Source organism: Ochlerotatus camptorhynchus, unplaced genomic scaffold (genome assembly GCF_037179485.1).
Source record: "Ochlerotatus camptorhynchus isolate MF236.1 unplaced genomic scaffold, CSIRO-AGI_Acam_v1.1 ptg000284l, whole genome shotgun sequence".
Lineage (NCBI taxonomy): Eukaryota > Metazoa > Arthropoda > Insecta > Diptera > Culicidae > Ochlerotatus > Ochlerotatus camptorhynchus.
This window is the reverse complement of record NW_027040773.1, coordinates 6,571,230-6,593,813: the sequence shown is the minus strand read 5'-3', so window position 1 is coordinate 6,593,813 and position 22,584 is coordinate 6,571,230. Positions and strand designations below refer to the sequence as shown.

General features: G+C 36.8%; 1 protein-coding gene across 1 annotated transcript; it reads right to left on the bottom strand.

Annotated features, from left to right (window-relative positions):
• Nucleotides 1-8,204: 8,204 nt before the first annotated feature.
• On the bottom strand, nt 8,205-20,761 carry LOC135706554 (transcription factor glial cells missing-like). The gene is made up of 3 exons (XM_065228201.1): nt 20,579-20,761; nt 9,652-10,228; nt 8,205-9,588 (listed from the first exon to the last, which is right to left on the bottom strand). The coding sequence occupies exons 1-3, from the start codon at nt 20,587-20,589 to the stop codon at nt 8,575-8,577; spliced, it is 1,602 nt and encodes a 533-aa protein (XP_065084273.1). The 5' UTR covers nt 20,590-20,761; the 3' UTR covers nt 8,205-8,574.
• Nucleotides 20,762-22,584: the final 1,823 nt, after the last annotated feature.

Here is a 22,584-nt window from a genome sequence, read left to right as displayed (position 1 = left end):
AGCACCTTTTCGGGATCATCGAGAAGAGGGAATAGAGTCTGTCACCGCAGCCTAAACTCTCACTTTCTATGATTCGGTCGTTTTCGAGTGCATTGCCCTGAACTATAGCTACCCAGCCTGGATTGGCGTGTGATGGTGCTATGGAAACAGAAGAGGCATGCTGCGTTTTCGTTAGGCACTCGATGAAGCTCTTTTGCTCACTGGTTACTGTTAGTAAAATTGTTTCTTACGAAGCTGTACAACAATATAGCAAACGCCTTTCGAAACTTTGATTTTTCACGCTCCTTTTGCTATGAGGAGCCTAAAGGTGCATCGGCAACATAACAAATTATTATCTGCAATAAAAATCTAAACAACCGCATCTACGTAAACTTGCGTCTGGCTTCTCTATTTTAGGTTTACCTTCGAAAACCGCCGGGGAAGCTGAAGCTAGCTGATTTCGCTTGGGTCTCAGCTTTTCTTCCCTTTTGTTCGAGGTTGAATCCGAAACCCCGAACCGTACGACAAACTTATGGTTTAAAGGACAATATAATATGTATACCCTCTCGAAAGTAGCAAATTGGAGATTTCCTCTCACTTTTGTCACTCCTTGGCTTCCGCTGCCGGCCGTTTGCTCTGCCAGTAGTGTGAGGTTGGCAAGAGGGCTGGCTCGATTCAAGAGCTATTGTTGTTTGAAGAGCCAGCCGACTATTTGGAGGAAAAGCTTGTATAAATTAGAAGGGATCATAAGTGGTGTCATGAAGTTGTAGAGAATATGCACAGCAAAAAAATAATTTTGATATCACATCAAAGTGGATGCACTACAATCATGTCGAAAATTTCATGTAATTTTTATGACCACATAAATAAACAAATGCAGTAAAAGCAGCGTAATGTCAGTTCATGCATTTTATTGACGATAATTTTCTCCTTTTTAGCAAGTATTATTACACCATATTTTCGACATGATTGTAGTGCATCCACTTTGACGTGATATCAAAATTTTTTTTTGCTGTGTGGTCAAACCGGAGATTCGAGTGTGCTCTAGATTTGTACTACAGAATTCTTTTCTAGAGCGATTATCAGTTTAACGGGCACAGTGACATCAATAATGGCCTAATGCGGGGTAATTAGGGTAGATTTACCAGTTATGGCTATACGTTCCAATCGTTGTGTGTTCCAATTATGGCATATGGGAATCGCATAGGTCATAATTGGAACCGTAATAGGAACATTTAGCCGTACCTGGCACACGCACCCTAAAGGTTCTATTGAGAAATCAGCCTGCTCTGAATAATGTCCCGGTATGTATCATAATTTATAAAGCTAAGAACATGATACACATGTATTAATTGCCCCGTACCTTACGGTAAGATTTACCACCGAATCATAGCTAATCTTCTGGCACGGCCATTGGTTCTTGAAGCTGCCGTCAGTGATAGTGATGGCGTTGATGTTGGAATGATTTTAAGCTTCAGTCATACGTTACCATCATCATAACTTAGCAATGAGTTTCACCCATCCGAGTTCGACCAGCCCGATAGGACGGTCATTGATTCTTGAAGCCACCGTGAACTCACTTTCATGCATTACTTTGTTATAATTTCATAGAGCGATAGAAACCCAACTGAAAAACGCCGAAAGAACAATTGAAACACTATTCACTTGATAAATTTTCATCAATACCACAACGTTATCATGGCCGTTCAGACAAACGCATAAATGGAGCAAACATAAGAGGTACTAAGCTTAGAAAAGTGCTGCAAATTGGATTTTCTTAGTACCTTTGTCAATAGTATCATTTACTTTTGGTTAACCAATATTTTTAAGGTCAATAGACTGAATGGTACTGAGTTGAATGGGCTGAATGGGCCCAAGTAACACAAATTCATAGAATTATCTTGAGTAAACTGCTATACAACCAAAACCAGTCATACAAAGGTTATATATACTGTTATAGATCATATGTGATGCTTTTTTTTCCTTGATTTTTCCTTGTTTTCCGTCGATCTTATTTTCCGTGCTGAGCACCAATGCTACCGACGCCAGGGAGGCAGCTTCCACATCTGGACCCTACCTATCAACTCATAAACCGGGGACCAACGGCTTTACTTCTCTTCTGAAGGAAGGCGTGATCAGAGATGTTATGCCTCAGAACATCCCGGTGGCACCGACTGGAATTGAACCCAGGACTGGTGGGGTGAGAGGTAATCATATAGAATATCTAAACATATGGATTTTTAGGAGTATTTAAAAGGCAGAAGTTCATTGAATTAATTAGGAAATTGTCTCAGAATTATTTAGGAACCCTAGACAGAACGTCCGTTGGATGTTTGCCAGTATTTTGTAGTTAATGTTAACATACAAAGGACATTCTGTCCTCGATTCTGTCTAAGGTTCGAAGATAATTCTGTGATAATTTCCTAATACGTTCTGAGAACAATTTCAATAAATTTATGGGGAGAAGTCAGAAAGTTCTAAATTGAATTCCAAGGTAATTCGTTGAATAATTCCACGGGTATTGTGCAAAGAAACTAAAGGTGATTTTCGAGTTGATACGACACCTCATTATGGCTTTCAATCCCTTTCACCGACACTGTCACCTGCTCTGTCTATTTATTTAATAAGTCCCATTTTCGATACTTTTTTTTTAGATAAATATGTCGATGGAAGACACATTAAACATATAACGTGTAATCTTCAAGTGTTTTCACGTGAGAAATACTCTAAATATATATATTCTCTTTTTCCGTCATTAACGTCATGAAACCTCGGTTGATGTCTTTCTTGAAAGACGAAACTATTAACGTCAAGCGCTTGAAAGAAATACCAATGCAACGACGGGAGAAAGAGAGATTGAAAATTTGTTTGTAGACATCGACTGAGGTTCTAGAATGCTGCGAAGCTGCTCGACATCAACATGGCCCTTATTACCGATGTAACTTCACGGTGTAGTGACAACTTACCACTCACAATGAAGTGATTCCCATTTGATTTACACGGCAATCACTTTACACTTCGTTTTCACCGTGAAGTAACACCCGTAATAAGGCCCCATGACGCCTTGGTTTGAAGGAAATTTTCTTGTAAGTTTAATGAGAATCCCAGAATCTCCATCAGAATTTCAGGATAATTAACGGAAACAAATGTTTGTTAATTTTAAATAGGTTAACATTAAAAAAAATGAAAATGTTCCACATATTTTGATAAATTTGACATTTGATTGTCTCAGGGATCATGTCAATTTCAAAACTTTATTTTTTACAAACTTTATTTATAAAATTGCTGCAAAAAGCACGTCACCAGTTAGAATAAACGCGTACATTCGTGCAGCTCCAGGCAAAATAGCAACAACAAAAATATTAGTCGAACTTTTCCGATTTGATTCACATTAATGCTAAATTCGGCCATTTTGAATCTTGTAAAATTTTAAAAATAGCGTCCTTGATTTTTTTAAAATATTGTTGCACGAGGACAAGGTTGTAGAGAAAAATAATTTCTTTCTGGGATCTTTTTTTTTTAATTTTAGTAATTTTAAGTTAAAATTTAAAAACAAATGTTAAAACTCAAATGTCCCAAAATGTCCTTGCTTGATATTTGAAAAATAAATAAATAAAAGTTTATGAAAAACGCAAATTTTTGGAATGTCTAAGACCATGGTCACTTGGAAAATAACAAAAATCGCAAAACAAGAACTTTTGGTTAAATTTTAAATCTTTTTATTGGTATGCTTTTTGTGGATTTCTGTACAGAAAATTATTAATTATTAAAGTTATTAATAGTTTTATTAAAACATTGATTTTTTAGTACACATTTTATGCGAGAAACGTTTTAACAAAAATTAAAATTTGAGCATTTATTTAAAAAAATCAACCTTTAAAAATTTTCTTTTATTTTTTTCATGAATATACTGAATGATATTTTTGCATTTTTTTCCCCAGTAAAACATTATTTTTTTCTAAAATTTTGTCTCAAACGTCATTTTGATCAGAAGTGCAGTGCGTGCTACATTTTTTTTGAAAAATTTCAAATGCGTGATTTTGAAAATATTACAAGATCCTAAATGGTCGAATTCAAGCAAAACTGTGAATCATTAACCATAAAAACAATTATTCAAAGTTTCAAACAAATTGGTAACGTAATTTTTTTTTCTGATTCGTTATTTGACGTGGAACTTATATAAAACAATCAAAAAAACTTATGACTTAGGTGACCAAATTTAAAGGTTTATTGATTTTTCCGGTTTTCCCGTCGAAATCAAGGTTTTTTTTCGGTTTTCCCGGATACTTTTCAAATTTCCGGTTTTCCCGGTTCACTGGCCACCCTGTAATACCCATATAGTTTTTTTTTCCAAAACCGGAAGCCACAATCTTCAATTCCAAAATTACTTCAAACATCGATTTGAGGCCTTCAAATATCGACCGGGTATTTGAAGTCCGGGAAAATCTGAAAACTTAAAATAAAATTTTCTGGGCAGCTAGATTTTTGTTAATAAATCAAAAACGGTAAGAGACCACTTTGAAATTTTTATCAGGGAAATATATTTTTATTCTAAACATGAATACAGGGTGTCCCACATCAAATTGCATCACGGAAAAACGTTGTAGAAAATTATCCATTGGGTATTTTCTCTTGAAAATTTGGGTAGAAGTAGTTAAAAGTGTATTGTTGTGCATTTTTATCGCTGTCAGTTTTTCGAAAGTTGTGATTAAATATTACTAAGAAACTCTGAGCCGGCGGCGGTGGTGTAGTGGTAAGCGTGACTGCTTTCTCACCCCAATAGGTCTGGGTTTAATCCCAGTCGAGATCGGTGAGATTTTTCTGAGGCATAAAAATCTCTGGTTACGTCTTCCTTCGGAAAGGAAGTAAAGCCGTTGGTCCCGGCCCATGTGTGTTGTGAATGGGTGCGATATCCTACGCAGGTGTGGAAGCTGCCTTCCTGCAAATTCGATTGCCGTTAATGGATGGCAATCGATGTCCGTCGGTGATTGGCACTAGATTGCGGAACAGAGACTGACGTTAAATAAAGGGAAAAAAAGAAACTCTGAGCATCGAACGGAAAGAGAAATGTGGATTGAATGGATGTGGATTAGTGATCAGCGTGTCTTGAAAGCGTTCAAGCGGAATTCCAATGCAATGGTCAGGGAGGTGGTCAAAAAGTTGAATCTGTCGAAGTCTTTCGTTCAGAGAGCCTAGGACCGGGAGGGACTGCATACGTACAAAGTGCAGCAGGCTCCAAATCGTGGAAAATACGGTGGGAAAGTCACGGGCCCGGATATTGTACACCCAGATGCTGACGAAGTCTCATTGTCTCATCATGCATTATAAGATTTACGTCAAAGCAGACTTCCGGCAGCTTCCGGGGCTACTGTTCTTCACCGCCCAGTGCAAGTTTGATGTTCCGGAGAAAGCAAGCATAAACTTTCAAAGTTTGCCAAGAAATACATGATTTGGCAAGCGATCTGCTCTTGTGGTAAACGGGGTGCGACGTTCGTGACTACCGGGACTCGAAACGGGGGGAGTATCTGCAGAAGCGTCTGCTTCCTATGTTGAAGCAACACGAGGGCCCTACGATCTTCTGGCTAGATCTAGCTTTGTGCCACTATTCAAATGTTGTCGTGGAGTGGTACGTAGCCAACGGGGTCGTAGCCAATAACATGATCCCTCCCAACACACCGGAACTAAGTCCCATCGAAAAATACTGGGCTATTATGAAGCAGACACTACGGAAGCATCCCAAGGAGGTCAAATCTGAGGAAGACATTAAAAAAAGTGGGTTTCCGTACAGAAGAAGCTGCAGCCAGATGTTGTACAGAATCTAATGAGTGGAGTTAAGCGTAAGGTGCGAGCGTACGGCTATGGCATTGACCCAAGTAACACTTGCAACATCTTGCATGAAAAATAAAAAAAAATTCCAGTTGTAAATAAGTTCTATATTAATTGTTTTCAAAACATCCTGTTTTAGACGCGTTGTATTGTTGTTTGTGAAGTATGCAACCTTTCTGACAAGCACTTGTTATCTTGAAGTTATAATTCGATATTCCATGTCTCAATTACCAGTTTATAACACATTTATAACTGATTGTATTTGGTGAAAACTGGCTAGCCTTATGTACATCATGTTTTCATATGTCATTATTAGAAACATGAATACATCTGAGATATAACTTATTGATAACATGTTATTAATAAGTTATATTTCAGTTGTACTCACTCATGTTTCCAAAAATGACATATGCAAATATGGTATATAAGGCTAGCAAGTTTTCATCTAAAACAATCAGTTATAAAAGTGTTATAAATAGGCAATTGAGAGTTGCCATACCTAATTATAACTTCAATATACGATACAAGTAATGTTCTTGTTTTTCGTGTTATAAACATGTTTTGATAACAATTATGAAATTTCTCAATGCATTCTACAAACTGCACTACAATATGGCTGACCAATGAAGCAATGTATAGAATGAAAAAAAAAAATCAATTTGTGCTTTCAACATCACATTTACGTTTTGTAAAAGAGAAAAATAAGATAATTGAAAAAGAAAGGTGATATTCTATTTGTTTTTGTTTTTTGCAAAGTTGGGGAATTTTATCCAGAATTTTTTATGCAATTCAATTTATTATATTAAGCTTTTTCTAAGAGCCAATGAGTTTTTTAGAAGTAGAATGTATAGATTTACCATAAATTTGCAACCGCATAAATGTTTGCAGTACGGAATCTCAGCTTAGGCACTTTATTCGCACGATAAAATTCCTTAGAAGAATAAGTTGTGTAAATTGATGATAAACAAATTCCATTCGTAGGAATAAAACTAATTTACAACACGTCCAATACAGTAATTTGCGTTATAGTCATAAATAAGTTGCCCAAGTCAAGCATATGTTATATATAGATCCCACCTCTTGCGCTTTTTTCGGTATAAATAAGTTGTATATAAGTGACTAAACGTAAATTTTTACCGCTGATATTGTCATAAATAAGTTATGTAAACCCGTTTATGACAAATTGTGTTGCTTGGGAAGTTGTATGAAATAAATATGCCAAAAGCTTATTAATGGGTTATATTATACTGTCTGAAAGTTTGAAAAGGATCGATCAACTATGTAATTTTCTACAGCGTTTTTTTCATGATGCAATTTGATGTGGGACACCCTTTAAAATAGATGAAAATATGTGCATCACTCAGAAAATGGTTATTCTTGCTTTTGTGATTTTCCTCCATCATGAAGATTTTCGTGGGAAACAATTTTCAGATTATAGTTTATATTAGTTTCTATGATTATTTCCTTATCATTTTACTATTAAACATTTGTTTAACGCTTGCTTGGTCGTAAGTAATGAATTTTCAAAGTACAGTGTATCTCAAAATTGTTCGTACACGATTGAAAAATTTCTTTTTTAAACATGGTGAATAGACGTATTTTTTTTTAAAATCGTGTTCAGTTTATTAATTTATGAAGTTAGATTTATTTTAGACGCTCGATTTTCAACTTTTTACCTAGTGGATGAATTTTAGTAAAATTAGTGGCACATGCATGATCTTTATTACGACTAAAATGAGCAAAATTTAAAGAAATTATGTTCATTTTATTTCAAGAAATAAGGATTTTCAAGAAGAAGGCGTTTCACTTAAATTGCTATAACTTTTTGTAAACTCAACCAAATATGTCCAATACTGAGCCAATAGTTGATAAATGTATGCTGAGTCAGTACTGCTGTACGATCAATTTTGAGATACACTGTACGTGTGCCTTGAGAAAATAGAGTCGTCCCAAAACTGCTCGACTATACGATTAATTACAGAACTATGAAGAAGAATACCTGAAACAGTTATTGTAATGCACCGTATACACCGTATGGTTCGTTAACCCAGACATTTAATTTATTGTTAAATGTAACGTGAACGTAGAAAAATAATATATGAATCATTTATTGGAGAACCCACATCTATTCGATGCAAATGCTGAAAATGGACGAGCTGTTGTATAATTATTATAAGGTGTTCCATACTTGTAGGGGACTGAAGTAATTTCATTCACTCTGTGAAAATAACCAATCTCAAATCAGCAAAGTGAACGTTTATTTTCTAACCGCAGAAAAATGGAAAGGCGAACAACTTTTTTCAAGTATCAGGCAACAGGAACCCATAAAAAACACATCAACATTTTAGTTTCAGACATTTTATTCACTATTAAAATACATATGACTAGAATTGTTTTAACAAAACACGTGTATCGCAACCTCTAATTACATACATTTGAAAACATTCTCACTGGTCCGGTTAAGGACAATTACGATCAGTACTGAGTCGAGAGAAAAATAATATCTTAATATAGTTGTAAAATAAAAAGTAGGTCTTGCTACACTGGTACATTTGATTAATCCTCGCTGAAACTTAATGAGTTCGACAATAAGGTTCAATGGTTTAATTTGCTGTAAATGAGCGCTCGATCCACTCACTCTCACCCCACGCCGGCAACAAACTCAACATCTCAACAGATTAAGAGAGTCCTCTTTAATTCCTTGGCTTAATTCAACAACAATTTGTCAAGTCTTAATCACCCCCACATTATATATTCTCCACCTCCAATTTAACTCAAATAGTCAGTTTGTTCCATCAGATAGTACTGCTGCTGCCCGTGCTGTTGACTACCATTAGCGATGGTATCGATCTGACTCCAGCCGGGTTGCGACGCTGCGTAATTACCGCTACTACTGCTATTCCACCATCCATCAACGCCGAGTGCCGTCTGCTCTACCGTGCCATTCGGAACGAGGGCATCTCCGCTGGAACCTTCGCCGTATCCACCGTACGGTAGCTGCGTTATCGCTGCATTCGGTGAGGCGGAATTGCTGTAATTTTCGTAGCAATAGCTCTCGAGCTGATTGTTCTCGGCTGAGCCGCCGACAACGCCTTCAGTGAGTTGCTTATTCTGCGTCACGCAACTCGATTGGCCAATAAAAAACGAATTGATATCGTCACACAGACGCAGGTTCATCTTGTTCATGTCGGGTAGGTTGCAATTGTTATTGTTGTTATTATTGTTGCTAGTCACTGTGTTTACGCTGTGATAATCAATTTGGGGGCTGGAGTAGTACGAGAAGTCATCAAACACACTGGAGCCGCTAGTTAGACTGGCAGTATCCGTATCGTTGCTGCTAGTTTCGTATTTAATGCAGTCAAAGTAACGAACACCGTAGCTAGCGTTGTTTGGGGTGTTCTTGTAGATATTGCCACTCTCCATGTCTAGAACGGTGGGCGGAGAGCTGCCCAGGGTGTGAAGACTTGTGGTTGAGCTGCTCGGGTACTTGTTGATTGGTCGAATGGGTTGGTCTAGCTGGAAAATTTCCTCCGGATGGATGAAACTAGCATTATCGTAGTAGTAGGTTTGGTTGTAATCTGCGGTTGGTTGATGAGCATGCGTCGATGGGTTGGTCGGAGTGGTAACGTAATTGCATTGGTTGCTCGATTTGTAACCGGTCGGGAAGGTTAAGTTGTAGCTGGATTCGGAATGCAGTCGGTTCAAGTTACTGTTGGACGATAGAGCCTTTCCAGTGTCCAACATTTGTTTGGTGACTTTTTTGGTTTGCTTTGCACTTGTGATCTGTTCATAATTAAAAGGTGATTGTTAGGAAAAATTTAAACTTAAAAAGAGAGGAAACCGTACCTTTGTAACTTTCGATTGAATGGCTTTGAGAACGCGTTCCCGTCGGCCAATGCCCAAAATCTTTCGGGTCTCGCCTGATGATTTCGACTCCGGACGTGCATGATCGTGAACTCCTTTGGCTTGGAAGAAGATGGCATTCGGTGTATGACGCCAGAAATGAGTTACCGGATAGCCACAGTGTCCTCTGCACGGTTGAATCTCCAGCACTCCTCCCACGCAAAGACGATTGGGACATGTTTTTCCCTGTTGTTTTCGTCGGGCCTTATCGCATATGGCAGGCCGCAAATGAATTTTGTCCCCACTGGGCAGGACACATCTCACCGAGCATACCAGCACGCCCAAGCAGCTCTTCTTCAGAATGCTAACATTGTGGTTATTGGTATTTCTCATGGCCCAACCGGAGGAATGTCGTTTGGCCATTTCTTCCATTGCACGGTAGATGTGGCGACAGTGGCCATCACTCCATTCGTCGAACTCATCGAGATCTGCTTCGTTTACTAACGGTACGTTCGGATCGTTGATGTCCCACTCGAGACCGATCCGGCCGGATGTGTTGGATGTGATGATGTTTGATTGCCTGGAAAATGCAAAACCAACGATACTGGTTAGTCTCTGTCAAACTGTTAGAATCAATGCTTATTATTTGAAATTTAAAAATATGTCGTTATGATCAGGATTGTTAATCGATAAACATCGATGACGTCTGCGTTAACGTAGGGTGGAGAACGGCTTTAGCCCCGCTAGACCTTATTCCAAGCACGGGGTTTTTCTAAAGAGAATCGCCACTATGCAATCAGAACTCAATCCAAAAGATGCTGTGCGATGTGAAGCATACAGCTAACATTGAGCGTTGTAAGATATTGTTTACCCCATGGAATGGGGGGACCGAAGCCGTTCTCCACCCTATGTAATGGGAATTTCCCATTATAGACGTTATTGGCGGTAGTGATTAATCATTCTGGCTGTGATAAATGTAACATTAACATACTGTGATTGAAGAGCCAGTAGCGGTAAACGAAGTTTAAATTAGAAGGACAAATTATTAGTGACAAGAGTCTGTATGCGTGCAGAAACGCATCTCAAGACAAAAGTTCATTATGAGGTTTGCGAAACCTGTGCAAACTAAAACTCAATGCTTTAACAATTGATTGGATGGTTTCTGGAGCACCATACAATTCCGGTTATATTGAAGAAAATAGCTATTTCCATAGATTCTCTAGTCCGTCATGTTCAAACAATATCTGGTCATTTTTTTTCTCGTTATGGAGTATTTAATGATTTTCCGTGGCAAAACATCGCAAAACCGTCATAAAGGGTGGTGATTAATGTAATTTTAGTTATCTTATTTCATTCAGTTTTTATTTATTGCTTTATTAGTGATTTTTAGCCGTTGGCTTGTTTATCATCTACAGTTGAAAGTGATTTGACAACATTTATGGAACAAATCATTTATTCATGATCATCATTATAGAGGTACTGAAACGATTATGCAAAACATCCATCATCTGGAACTTGCATTATACCAAACGACCTCCATGTTTAAATAAAATATGCAATTTTTTTAAATATTCCTGACTTCCCTGGGCGCACACTGTGTCCTTTGGTGAAGAAATGTCGGATGTACATGAATGTTGATTAATCCGCAACTTCGTACGAGGTGTAAAGTGTCATTGTTCTTGCCACACAATATACAAATTGAATATTCGTTGGCATAGAATGCTCTCAATTAATAACTGTGGAAGTTGTCGATTTTTGCAAACATCCACATCTGCATAGAAACAAAGTTTAAAAAATGTTGTAAAACTAAGACCTTGATTATGCTTTGCGTCTATAGTAGTCACGGTAATTTTCGGTGATGGATATTAAGAGAAATCTTGATAGCATTTCATCATGAGATGCATATGATCAGCAACAAAAACGATAATCCGCTAGATAGTTGCTGTTTGCGGATAATCAAAACCTTTTGAATGGTTGTCAGATTAGTTCAGAATTTTACCACCATGCAGCACTAGTGAGCATGTGAGCTTCCAGTATATGCTGTATCTCGAAATCCTGACCAGCTGGTCAGCTGTTTTTTTTTCGAAAAAATGATACCTTTCGGTTGGTGAGTAGTTCAAAATTCTACCACTATGTGACACTAATAGGTGTAGGAAATTTCTAAGTGTGCTTTATCTCAAGTTCCTGACTATCTGGGATATTACTGTCTTCGGAAAAGTTGTGCAGTTATTCAAAACCAATCGAATTATGAGTAGATTAGTTCAGAATTCTACAACTGTGTCATGCTAGTGTGTATGTTAAAATTCAATTTGCGCTGATTCACGAGATCCTGACAATGTGGGAAGTTGCTGTCTTCTGCAAAGTTGTTCAAATAGCCAAAACCTTTCAAATGGTAGTCAGATTAGTTTTGAATTCTACTAATGTTGCACTAGTGTGCATGTGACATGTCAAAGTGTGCATTGCCTCGAGATCGTGGATATCTGGGAAATTTATGTCTTCGGCAAAGCTGTTCAGATAGCCAAAGCCTTTCAAATGATTAATAGATTAGTTCAAAATTCTGCCACTGCGTAGTGGTAGCATAGAGGCTACCTGAGACCAGAAGGTCTCGAAGAAACGTGCTCAACTTTTTGGCTCAGCTCTGGTACTCTCTTCGGTCCCAGGCTATTCGATGCACCCCTCGAAACATAGGAAAATCCACGAACCCCTAATTTTCCCTGTCAAACTTTCATAGCGAATCAAAACAAACATAGTGTAATACTAGAATTTCGACTAGAATGGGGTACGTTAAACGATTTGCTTGGGACCAATAGGCTAGTCAAGTAGTGAGCCAATTTAAAATCGTTAGTTTCCACCGGTTGGTGCTAGTGTGCATGTGAAATGTTTCGAAATCCTTACTATCTGGGAAGTTGGTGAGTTCATGGCGCTACCCAACTAACATTTTCAGCTTTGTAAGCCAACTTTTCGAGCGTTGTGCTGTAAAGTAGCTGAAAAGAAGCTGCAGATACAGCTACAAGCAAAAGCTAGCAAAATAGTGTTGGATAGCGTTTACTCAACTTTCTCACAACCATTATTCAATTTGTGAGTCGCACTGAATAACATCAGCCAATAAACGCTTATGTCACTTCTATACACACACTAATCAACTTTCCACTTGTAGCTGCAAAACAAAGCTAAGAAAGTGAATATATTACTCATTTGATGGCTTCTAAACAACCAACAACTCTTGCTGAATACCATAAACATCAAAAGTGCTTTTTCAACAACTAAACAACCTGTACTCAGCTTATAAACTGTGTTAGAGCAACTTCGGAAGCATTTTCACAGTCAACTAGGTTTATTTTTAGACGTGTGCAGTTTTACAGCTTTTACTCTGCTCTTTTATAACTAGTCGAGAAAAGTGATTCATGTGCACTATTATAAAGCCTCTACTCAGCGATTTGGTTGTAGAAGGGAATGTTGATTTGTTTACATAAGTTCAAAGTGTTGGCGTAGCACAGTTGGTAGTGTCAAGGTTTGCCAATGAGGTCGTCTCGAGTTCGATTCCAGGTTCCGGTGCAGGGTAAATAATTTGGTGATGATTTGTAACTAATTTCGATTAATTTGATTCACAGCAAAATAAACTCAATAAATTCCTTCATAAAAAAGCGTAAACAGTATTTAACCCGGCTTCAAGACAAAGCTGTGTAGTGATTATTGGACAACCGGGAAAAGGTTGAATAAGCGCCTTTCAAGTTCACACACAACTAAACAGCAGGATAACAGCTGTATAGAAGCGTTAATGGATATGCAATAAGAGCTTCTCCCAACCGTTCCAACAGCCATAAGTAGCTGACTAAGTTCGCCAAATTTGCTTGTATAGAGGTTGAGTAAAGGTTTCCTCATATCGTATAACGTTTGAATACAGCTTGAGACTGTATAAATGAAATGAGTAAAGCGTTTACATTGTGAAAATTGTTAGTTGGGTATTGTATAAGTGAAAATAAACAGTGTGATATATCTCGATATTCTGACTATCTGCGTCCTGAAATTCTGCGTGTAAAGGGTGTATTCGATAAAAATGTCACACACATATATGCTCACCAAAAAACCACCAGGGAATGAAAAACTACTATTGGGCTATGATTTACAAAATTTGTTTTATTCCATTTCATCTCCGAACCCGAATTCCCGCCTCTTCCTTTTCACTCCACCCTTCAAATTTTGTACAATCAATTTTATTGCTTTTACCCAAATTTTCTTCAACTCCAGCTCTATTTTAATAGTCTTGGAATGTTTACGAAGTTTCGTCTTCATAATTGCCCAGAATTATTCAATTGAGCGAAGTTCCGGTGAAATTGGTGGGCTCATATCTTTTGGCACAAAATTGACTCCGTTGGCTCGGTACCATTCCAACACGTTTCGAGCGTAGTGGCAGGATGCTAGATCAGGCCAAAACAGAGTTGATCCTTTGTGCTTCCTTATGAATGGCAAGCGACGCTTCTTACAGCACCCTTCCGTGTAAATCGCATCGTTGATTGTTCCGGAAGTGATGAAGGGAGCGCTTATTTCACCACATCCGCAAATCGCCTGCCAGATCAGGAACTTCTTTGCAAACTTCGATCAATTATTCTTGCCCAGGAAGTTGACGGAAGTCGACCTTGACGTAAATTTCGTCCTCCATCAAGATGCAGCACGGTCTGGTGAGCAACTTCGTGTAAAGTTTCCGGGCCTGGGTTTTTGCAGTGATTTTTGCTTTTCATTCCGGTTTGGGGCTTTTTGCACCTTGTAAACTTATAACCCGCACGCTTCATAGTTTTCTGCACAAAACCGACTGACACCTTGGACTTTTTAGCGACATCTCGAATTGACATGTTTGGATGGTTCTGTTGCACCACTTTCCTGGCCATTATGCTGTCCATTGGACTACTTTTACGACCACTTCATTCCTTCCTTCGGGCACTTAGATGCTCTTTGAAGGTTCTTATCACACGAGACACAGTTCTATTTGCAATTCCAAGCTTTTTAGCGATCCACCAGTGGGACGCCTCTGGATTTTGATTGTAAGTGCACACAATTTTTTCACGTACATTTTCTTGTTTCAACGACATGACTGGAACTATGAAACTTGAGAGATTTATACAATACACTATGAATAAAATTTACTCAAATTTTCAAGTTTTTTACTCATACGGTTCAAAAGTTACAGAAGATTTTCGGTGTGCCATTTTTATCGAAAACATCCTTTAGAATGCCTTTGATACCTGAATAACTTAGTTTCAGACAGAAATTACTTTAACGGCCGTAATCTAGAGTTATAGCATATACTGGATGCTCAAATGTACACTAGAGCCACGTAGTGGTAGAAATCTGAGCTTATGTGGTCACGTTTCGAATGGCTCTGGTTACTTAAACAATTTTATCGACAAAATAAACTTCACAGGTAGTCAGAATCTTGTGACGTAGCGCATTTTGTAAGATCATAAACCCACCAACACCACGTTGTGAGTATATTTTCAGCTGACCTGTCCACCATGTAGAAGGTCTTGGTCGGTTCAGCAGCTTTGCCAAAAACGGCAACTTCCCAAATAGTAAAAAATCTCGAACTATAGCACTTTTTAAAATTGTATATGCACACTAGGGCCACATAGTGGAAGAATTCAGAACTAATATTCTCATTATTCAAAAGGTTTTGGTTCTTTGGTTAATTTTGCCCAAGGCAGAAATTTCTCAGTTTGTCAGGATCACTAGATATAGCACATACTGTAGATTTCACAGTAAAGGAATTTGCATCTAATATCTACACCATCCAAAAGGCAGTAGCTACCTGACCAACTGTGCAGAAGACTGCTACTTGGTTGGAATCCCGATGTAAGCAAATTATTTTATACTAATATGCTGAATCTTCAGTAATAGTTGATGATGATGATCGGAGTTTATCGCTAATGGTTCTGATCGTGATGTGTAACAATAAAGATAACCGTAGTATCGTTTACATAATTGTATGTTATGATTCTTTGGATAGTACTGATCACGAACAAAAATGATAACAATGTTATCTTTATCAGAATTAATTATCTTCATTCCCTGTATCACACTCCAATGATTGCCTTGGTGAGTTTCTCATGGCAAAGGGGTTTATTTTAAGCAGTTGCAAAAAATTACTTTAATTAGGCAAACGCTCAAAAACAAACAATATCAGCATTCAAACAAACGTTCATAGGGTAGCAGTGATTGTTGTCATTGGATTCAAAGTTGTATTTTTGTTTAAACTAGGTGTTAATGAATGCGAATAATATATCAAATTACGGTAAAATGTTTCAAATAATATCAAATTGTTCAGTTTTTATGATGTGAAAGTTTCAGTGTCTACATTTAGGTGAAACTATGAATTTAAAGAAACCTTTTTTAGTATATCTGTCGATTTTACTTTGCACAAAGTAAAGTATCTGATACGGATTTAGGGACCCAAATTTAATAAAAATAGGAAATGCAGTCGGGAGTCATCTGAGAGGTTGATCAATTTTACCCTATATAGATATTTTCAAATTTGAAGTTTCAAAAAATATCTTAATAAGGTAGGTGTTCCAGTAATAGTGGTGTACCTATAGTTGCGGTAGGGGAGTTGTGCCTGAATAATGAGGGAAAACAGATTTGTATATAAGAAACAATAAATTAGTCCGAAAATGACGGAAAACTTAAGATAGTTATGGTAGTGCTACTGTTATAATGGAACCCATAAGAAAGCAATGCGCGCCACTATTATAGGAATTAATGTACCTATCACAACTACTAGTACAGTGTTCCTATTAATGGAGCGCGAGTTTTTCTATAAAAAAATGTGTATAATTTATTCACAATATAATATCTTTCTAACAAAATAGAGTGTGAAAGTTATAGATGGACGAATAAAAAATGTAAGTAGAGCTATTGCTTATTTACAAAAATTGCCTTAATTCCTCCACAACTGGCTCTTAACATAAAAAATATATTAACGTTAATAAGTAATTAATTTTCCCTGAGAATGCGGTACAATTATGTTTTTACGAGATTTTTAATCAACTCAAATTGCAACCAACTTGCTTAAACTTGTTTAATTGTTGTGCAATTTGTTTCAAAAAATCAGAATAGATCATAAAAAATATATGATAGAATTGAAATGTCTGTACTCATCTTGAATGAGAGCAAAATTGGTCAAATGAAAATCACGCAACAACTGTATTAAGAGTACCGTAAAGCGGGGGGCAGTTGATAACTTTTTACCCATAAATCTGAATATTTTTCATCATCCTACAGTACTTTATTGTATAGCAAAAAAAATCCATGCTTAAAGAGCATATAGAAAATATATTTCCAATCACTTTTGCTGAAGACAGTACTTGAATTAAGTTTAAAATGAGAAAGATGTTCAATTCAGATATCACGTTGATTAATTTTGCATGACTTCTCATCTGTTAATTTTGGAAAGCTGAGTTTACCTGTGGGTAATTTCATCACTGGGTTTGCTTTCAGTATTCCCAGATGAATTCTTTCATTTTGGATTATTTTTCTTTAAAAGAAATTAAATATTTTCACAAAATTCCAGAAATTTTCAAACCAAAATCGAACAAGCAAATCGATTTTTAAAATTCTGAAACTTTTCAGGGGGTGCTTTTAGGCAGTTTTGCACCTTTTCTGACTATGTGGCTTTGCAAATTTGAATTTTTTTTTTGCAAAAATCGTCTCAGCCTGCTGTGGAAGTACTTCACAGAAAAAGAAGAGAGCAGGTGTAAAGTTTCATTAATATATTAATAATAATATAGCCATGAGTCCGAAATCTTGGAAGTATTTTCCAGCCTAAGATTTTTCAATGCAAAGCAAATTTTTGGGATAATTATTAAGAATAAGAAGTAGATGGTGGAGTAATGTTGTAGACCAGCGCTGTTCAATGTGCAGCCCGTGGCCTGACGTGGTCTTTAGATCTTTGCAATAACATCATTTTAGTCAAATTTATTTCATCATTATGAATTTCATCCCACCATGAATGAGAAAGAAACAAAATACAGCTTGAAACATGTTCATCGAAAATAGATACAGCCATTTAAAAAAGAAAGTTTTGATAGGTTGGGCCTGTTGTAGATGAATTCTGAAACGTGCTCTGAGTTAATTTTTGAATGATTTTAAGGAAATTAATGAGAATATTCTAAAGAAAACCTGTGACGTGTTGAAATGCAATTATCAATTTAATTTTGACACCGATCATTTTTCAAGATATCGTGCACAAAAAGTAGTTAATGATCCAGAAATTTAGTTGTTTTGCTTGGACATTTTTTAGTTCTCCGTTTATTAAAAATCGAATGATTCGGAGGCATAAACTCATTCAAATTTCTTAATATTGCGCATTGAAACAACATTTTTTATTTATTAGTTGTGCGCAAACGTTTATAAAACAATGGTTAAGTCATTTTGGTGTTCTTATGAGCCAAGGAATAAGAACCCCGAAGACACCAAAAAGATTTAACCTAAATCGGTAGTTTTATAAATGATTACACACAACTAATAAATGTGCCAGTCATGCGCATACGCTTATAAAACTACGGTTTTATGTTAAATCCTTTTGGTGCCTTCGGGGTATTTATTTCTTGGCTCATAAGAAATAAGTGCGTCGAAGATACCAAAAACCATAGTTTTACAAGCGTTTGCGCACAAATTAAAAATAAAAATTATCTTGCAATGCGCAATATATAAAAACAATATCTTGAACATGGATTTATTTTTTAATATGCCGCACATAGAGCTTTCTAGAGCTTCAAGTTTTCCTCGCAGATATCACCCCTCCCAGGGTGACACCTGGGATGGACCACCCCCCTCGGATATGCACCCCCTCGGATGCCAAATACCATTTTAAAAACAAATCTAGATGTTTACATATCAAACATATACCCAAACTATAGTAATTTGTTATTGATTTGATATCATAATTGCTTAATTTGCCATTGGAATGATATTGCAGGAGCAACTTTCAAATATTATTTTTTGATGTAAACTCTTAAATCGTTCTAATGTTTATCATTTTCTGATATCAAGAACATAATTTTGTATGACTGAGATGTTTATTTTAGTTTGTCCCCGCTATGAACAGGGTCTGCAAAATCATCATGTGAAGATTAACGATAATACAGTCAACTCTCCCTAACTTGATACTCTCACAAACGCGATGAAAAACACGCTGCTTTACCCACTTTTCCCACAAAAAAAAATCTAAACTTTACCTTTATAACTCAATATCCTCCCGATGGTCCCTTCAGTGTCTAATTAGGGAGAGTGAAATGTAGTCATTCTAGTGTACACTGCAGTCCGTTGTAAGTACTGCCATTTAATTTCTTGTAAGAAACATAACAGAGGATGGAAAAAATCTACACAAACATATGATGTATGGTGATTTTTAATTTTTGCTATGGCGATTCTCTTCATCCTTTACATATTGGCAAATACAAATAGAAAATTGTACTTCGGTGTCCAAATGGCCAAAAAAAATTATATGAGATTACGCCAAAAATCATACCTTTAGAAATACAATGTTTTCATAGAAGTTTCTGGGTCTTATCCCAGGATAATAGCTATTGCTTAACCCATCGTCTGTGATTAAAAAAAATACTTACGTTGTAGGGTTACGTACCCTGATCTCAGTTTTACGCCAAATTCAAATTGTTGTATCTTATTCAAATGATTTGCAACGTAAATATAGTGCTTAATTCGTTCAAATTGAGCCCAGGGTACATAAAACGTTAATGTTTCAATACAATTAATGCAAGGGATAGTTAGTCGAGATTTTAGGAGCATATGTCATCTAGTAACTATTATAGATTCCAAGAATTAAACAAATTCATTGCCAAACAAAAATGTATTAGCCTGTCAAAGTGCCTTGTGATCAAATTGACCCCAAGGTTAAAAAAAGGGTCAAATAATCCCCTTAAAAGTGATACTCTACATAACTTTGGAATAGTGACAGTAAATAACAGTAAAAATAAATTTTCAAAGACAACAACTCTACATCTCTTTTCGCAATCAAGTTATAAAGCGTTATTTGAAGTCGTTTTCTAAAAATTTGTGTGTGATGTTATAATTTCCTGGATATTTTTACAGGATGATTATAAGAGTTGTTTATCTTTCTACAGTACACCATTATAAAGAAGATTGTAGATGTTGTTAACCTAAATGATAAACCATCCCGTTTAATCTGATTAATTATGCAAAGTTTTGAAAAATCGTGTATAAATCGTTCCCTGGATCAAAATCTTTTGGAAATCACTATATTATTTGGAGTTGAAACTAAGCGAAGAGCCATTAATGCGACAGTACAAGTCAAACGCACACTTCTTTGCCTAGCCCGTACGATGTACGCGAAGATTTGAAGTATGTCTTCAAATCTACAGGCAAAAAAGTGGGCGCTTGATATGCTCATATACTGTCTGCAGCTTTGGAATAGTTCTAGCGACGTTCCATCACTACCTATATTATTTGCTAAAAGGATGTCTGATTTTGAAATAAATAAATAAAAAACTATATGTAAACCAGAGTTGTTAATCGATAACCGTCGATAACGTCAGCGTTAACGTGGTGAATTTGAAGTTAACACAGGCGTTATCGACTGTTATCAATTACCAGCCCTGATGTTAACAATAAATTACATTTCAACATTTTAAAAATCCGAACAGGCAGGTCTTTAAAAAAGAGAAGGAACAAGGACAAGATTTCTGTTGTAACGAAAAGTTATGAATTGCTGAAAGAAATACTATGTCCTAAAGCGATCCATATTAATTTAAACATACGACAATTTATAGTGAATGTTCGGCAACTTCATTCATTTTCAACACTCAATAATAAAACAAATTAAAATGTAAATATGTTAACATTATTATTTCACAAGAGTAAACAAACACAAACATCAATAATTATATCGCTAAATACTTACACTATCACCATTCTAGTAGCATAAATTGCTTCCGTATCAATTGATTACTGAGCTGTGTCCGATTTTCTGCACACTCTAAAGTTCACCAGAGTTTAATTCAATTTTAATATTTAATTGAATTTCACCATGAAACACTATTGTTTATCTGCTTTTCCACTTTGTTCGATTGAATGTTTGCTCTATATACAGCACAAATTAATTTCATTCCCGAGTCACGGCCTGCGAGTTGTTCCTATACTCCTGTTATGTTTTTGTCCGCGTTTGCTTGCAGCCGTTTCATCACTCTCCACTTATTTTGTAAACATCAAAGTCTTTTGCACGCTCATTCTTTTTCCCTTTAATTGTACCCGTCACTTTAAAATTTTGAACCACTTTCTGCTCGTAATCCACACCAACAGATCGCTCTGGAAACACGTCCGAACTGACAAACTGCGTAATGGAAACTGAATCACTAACCGAAAGCAACTTTCAACATACTCTTCCCCCGACTTGCCGAGGCCGGTCCAACACTCTCGCTCTCACCCCAGAAGAGAGCATAAAACATAAAAAAAACATCATCGTCATTACCATCATCATCATCGGCGGAGTCATCGTAGAGAGCGCACGGTACAACCAACGCAAAGCATGTAGCACAGAATGCAAAAACCCAGCAGCGAGGTAATAGACACACAAAGCGTCGTCCATAGGCTCCACCCCCAGAACCACATCGACCAATCGCGAGCTTACGTTCAGCTATCCACACTCGCTGCCGATTGGAGGAGAGTTTTCAGCTCGCTCATGTTGATTGTTGAAGTTGGAAAAATCGAACCACAGTCTCTCCCCCACATCGATTACCATCCACCAGACCCCACAAAACGAACCAATTTACAAAAGTTCCCAAAGACATGAAAATCTCAAGAATCTCTTTACGCATCCAATTTGGCTGACCTTCAAGGCTTGAAATTTGTCGCGGCAATCATAGTGCGGTGTGAATTGTCACGACCCTTGGGTCTAATGGACCTTTCCCAATGAATGCGGTCTGTGTCTGATTTGGTTTGAGCCCATCACAAGTGAGACAAGGAGGGGGGTGACATTGATAGTCAGAGACCAGCAGATTTTGTTTCTCGGAATCTTGAAAAGCAGTACGCTTTCGATTGGATTTGCCTCTTCAAATCGAATTAAAGCAATTTGGTGGTCTTTGAAGGAGCCGGTCGGCGCTGTTTTTTTTTGTCGCAAAGAAAGGTCAGAACAAAAACAATATATGATGCTGGTCAGGAAATTGGGATGATGAAAGAACATAATGCTACAATTGCTCTATTATTTCCCAAATATAGAAATCATTTGTCAAGATTTTTCTGGTACTTACAGCACAATCACGGGAATTGATTAGATTTATTGCCATTGAATCTTCCATGATTTCAATCTACTTGAGACATTTCGGAATGCTTCGTACAGGAGGGCAACATTTAATTGTCAATGACAATAATTTAGCCTATTTCATCGTGGCTATTACAGTACATCTCAACTGGTACTTTACGCCAGTCGTCAGGTTAGTGTTCTTTAAGCACTCCCACGATTGTTAATTGATAGCTTTCTAGACATTTACCGAATTTGCGTCGGGTCTTCGACACAATTAAACATTCGTATGTACCATATTTGGTTTCTTAATAGTTTTTTTTTTCTATCAGCAAATAAGGAATGAGAATAGTGTGTCATGAACGACGAAATAGTAACATTTCATAACTAAACTAATCGCTAGGATTTCCTTAAAATTATCTCCGCAATATTATAAAATTTCTCTGCAGCACACTCTGCAGATTGTCTCCAAATAAATCTTGGCATTCAATTAACAAATTCTCTTCGAATTTTTAGAAACTCTTACGAGCAGTTGCTCGTATTGATTTCCATAGCTTTCTTTAACTTCTCCTTGAATAACCCAACCCAATTTTCTACAATATTTGCAACAAAACTTTCTTCTGAATTCCCTTGCATGAGTATGATTGAGCGCCCACGGTTGCTACGCTGTT

Bases quoted from the DNA above. Each gene is read 5' to 3' on its own strand.
- LOC135706554 (XM_065228201.1), bottom strand. The intron at 9,589-9,651 runs GTACGGTTTCCT...AATTATGAACAG, and splicing joins TTCAATCGAAAGTTACAAAG to ATCACAAGTGCAAAGCAAAC.